This window comes from Triticum urartu, chromosome 4A, assembly GCF_056163025.1.
Source record: "Triticum urartu cultivar PI428250 chromosome 4A, HENAU_Tu73, whole genome shotgun sequence".
NCBI lineage: Eukaryota > Viridiplantae > Streptophyta > Magnoliopsida > Poales > Poaceae > Triticum > Triticum urartu.
This window is the reverse complement of record NC_141876.1, coordinates 595,862,882-595,864,871: the sequence shown is the minus strand read 5'-3', so window position 1 is coordinate 595,864,871 and position 1,990 is coordinate 595,862,882. Positions and strand designations below refer to the sequence as shown.

The following is a 1,990-nucleotide window of genomic DNA, read 5'->3' as shown; positions in this document are numbered from 1 at the left end:
GGCCGACCGCTTGAGCAAGAGGCCAGTGTACTCGGCCTTGTCCCCTTCTTGGCCGATCGAGAGGGTAACCATTTATCTACCGAGGCAAAAGTTCTCGCACAACCGGACAATTTGCTTCCTAAGCGTATCCATGGTTTGTGTCAGCTCCCTGCTCTGCACTATATATATGCTCTTGCCTTACTGGTCGATCGAGAGGGCTAGCTCCTTATGACTCTTTTTTTTTCACCTGTTGCGATGAAGCTCTTGCTTCTGCGGGGAATTTTATCCTTGGCCGAAAAAATTACTGTAATCGTTAAACTATTCCAGTATCGAAGGATCTGGTCCATTAGATCAAGACGGATACATGGTACGTATTATTTGTACAAATATCTGCCATTTTGTTCCATCTGCTCTTTTTAAATAGCTTGCCACGCCCGGTCGCTCCATCTGCCTCATCCAAACATTCGACAGTGATGCATCTAACATTTATACTTGCACAAGAGAGGTGTGTATATCTAGCTGATATTAAGCACGTATAATTCACTATGTGATCCACAGGCCAAATGCCGAATCAGGTTACGAAAGCATCACACATCACAAAGAATAGAACACATGGCATGCATACATCCACGATGCAAATTTGTACGTAAGCAAACAGGCTTGGTATACATTAGCTGTAAGCCGCCGCTGATATTTTTGTCAGCAAGTATGTAAGATAATTTCTGGAAATTTTATTTAAAGTAGAAAAAGGATGGTACATCCATGAGGTTACAAAACATGATTGGCCCCAACAAGTGGTTGTGAGCTACATCGACAGACAAACTATTAACCTCCTGTCACGACTTTATTGCTCCCAGACACGACATGGTTGCTCCCAGATACGGTATTGTTGCTCCCGGATACGGTATTGTGACTCCCGGATACGGTGTGAAAGCTCCCGGATACATTATTGTCAATCCCGGAAACAACATTGTTGTTGTCAGTTACGATATGTTTGCTCCCAGATACGACATGGTTGCTACCGGTTACGGTATTGTCGCTCCCGGTTGTGATGGTATTGTTGCTCCCAGCCACCGTGTTGTTGTTCCCGGATATGACAGTGTTGTCATTTCCGGATACAACATTGGTTCTACCAGATCGGACTTTGTTGTTTGTCCCGGATATGATATTTGGTTGTTGTTGTTGGAGTGTTCTTCTGTTACCCAGTGAACGATCAGTGGAGGCAAGGCCCTTGAGCTGTATCAATCTCTTGGGTACCTCGCCAACCAATAAATTATTAGAGAGATCCAAGTAGCGAAGGTGATCAAGCTCACCAATCCATGATGAGATGGTTCCGATCAGTTTGTTGTTGGCAAGGTTGAGCTCCACCAGCTGCGTGAGGCCCGCCAAGGATGCTCCAGAGATAGGCCCTGCAAGCCCGTGCCCAGGGAGCCGAAGCGCCGTGACGCGTCCACTTGTGCCGTCGCAGCTCACACCTTCCCAGCCACAGCACGAGGCGCTGGACCAGACGGCACGTAGGAGCACGCCACCACCACCCAGGTTCCCGGCGAAGCCCTGCAGCGCGTGGAGGTCGTCGGTGTGGCATGACGTAGCGCTCGCCGCTGGCAAGAGAAACGCCAACAAGTGGAGCAGCAGCCAGCATTTCGCCATGGATCTAGCTGAAGTATGCTATGTATGCACAAACGCAACAACTCTCGGTAAGAAACCTTGTTTGGTGTGCAATTGATTCGCAAGTGCTCTTGGCAAAAACTGCTTGGGTGGTGCATGTTATCTTATATAGTGTGTGTGTGTGTGTGTAAGTACGCGTTGCAAGTGGTTCGGTACTGTTAGTCCGTGGCCACAAGGCCCACAAGTGCCTCCCAATTCAACTTGGTTTTTGTTGTTGTCCGTCGACTGAAATCCATCGACTCCAGCTGCTGCTGCTCCTCCAAGTCAATTCAAACTTCTTCAAGTCCATTATTGCTTGTTGTGATGTTGTCAGCTGCCACGTAGGATCTGGGCTGAGCTGGAG

General features: G+C 48.1%; 1 protein-coding gene across 1 annotated transcript; it reads right to left on the bottom strand.

Moving 5' to 3' along the window:
* Positions 1–690: 690 nt before the first annotated feature.
* LOC147977014 (uncharacterized) lies at positions 691–1,731 on the bottom strand. Its single transcript, XM_087519141.1, has one exon. The coding sequence runs from the start codon at positions 1,627–1,629 to the stop codon at positions 805–807; it is 825 nt and encodes a 274-aa protein (XP_087375267.1). The 5' UTR covers positions 1,630–1,731; the 3' UTR covers positions 691–804.
* Between the last annotated feature and the right edge of the window lie 259 nt (positions 1,732–1,990).

What these genes read in the sequence shown, in the direction of transcription:
- LOC147977014 (XM_087519141.1), bottom strand. Translation starts at nt 1,629, where the DNA reads ATGGCGAAATGCTGGCTGCTGCTCCACTTGTTGGCGTTTCTCTTGCCA.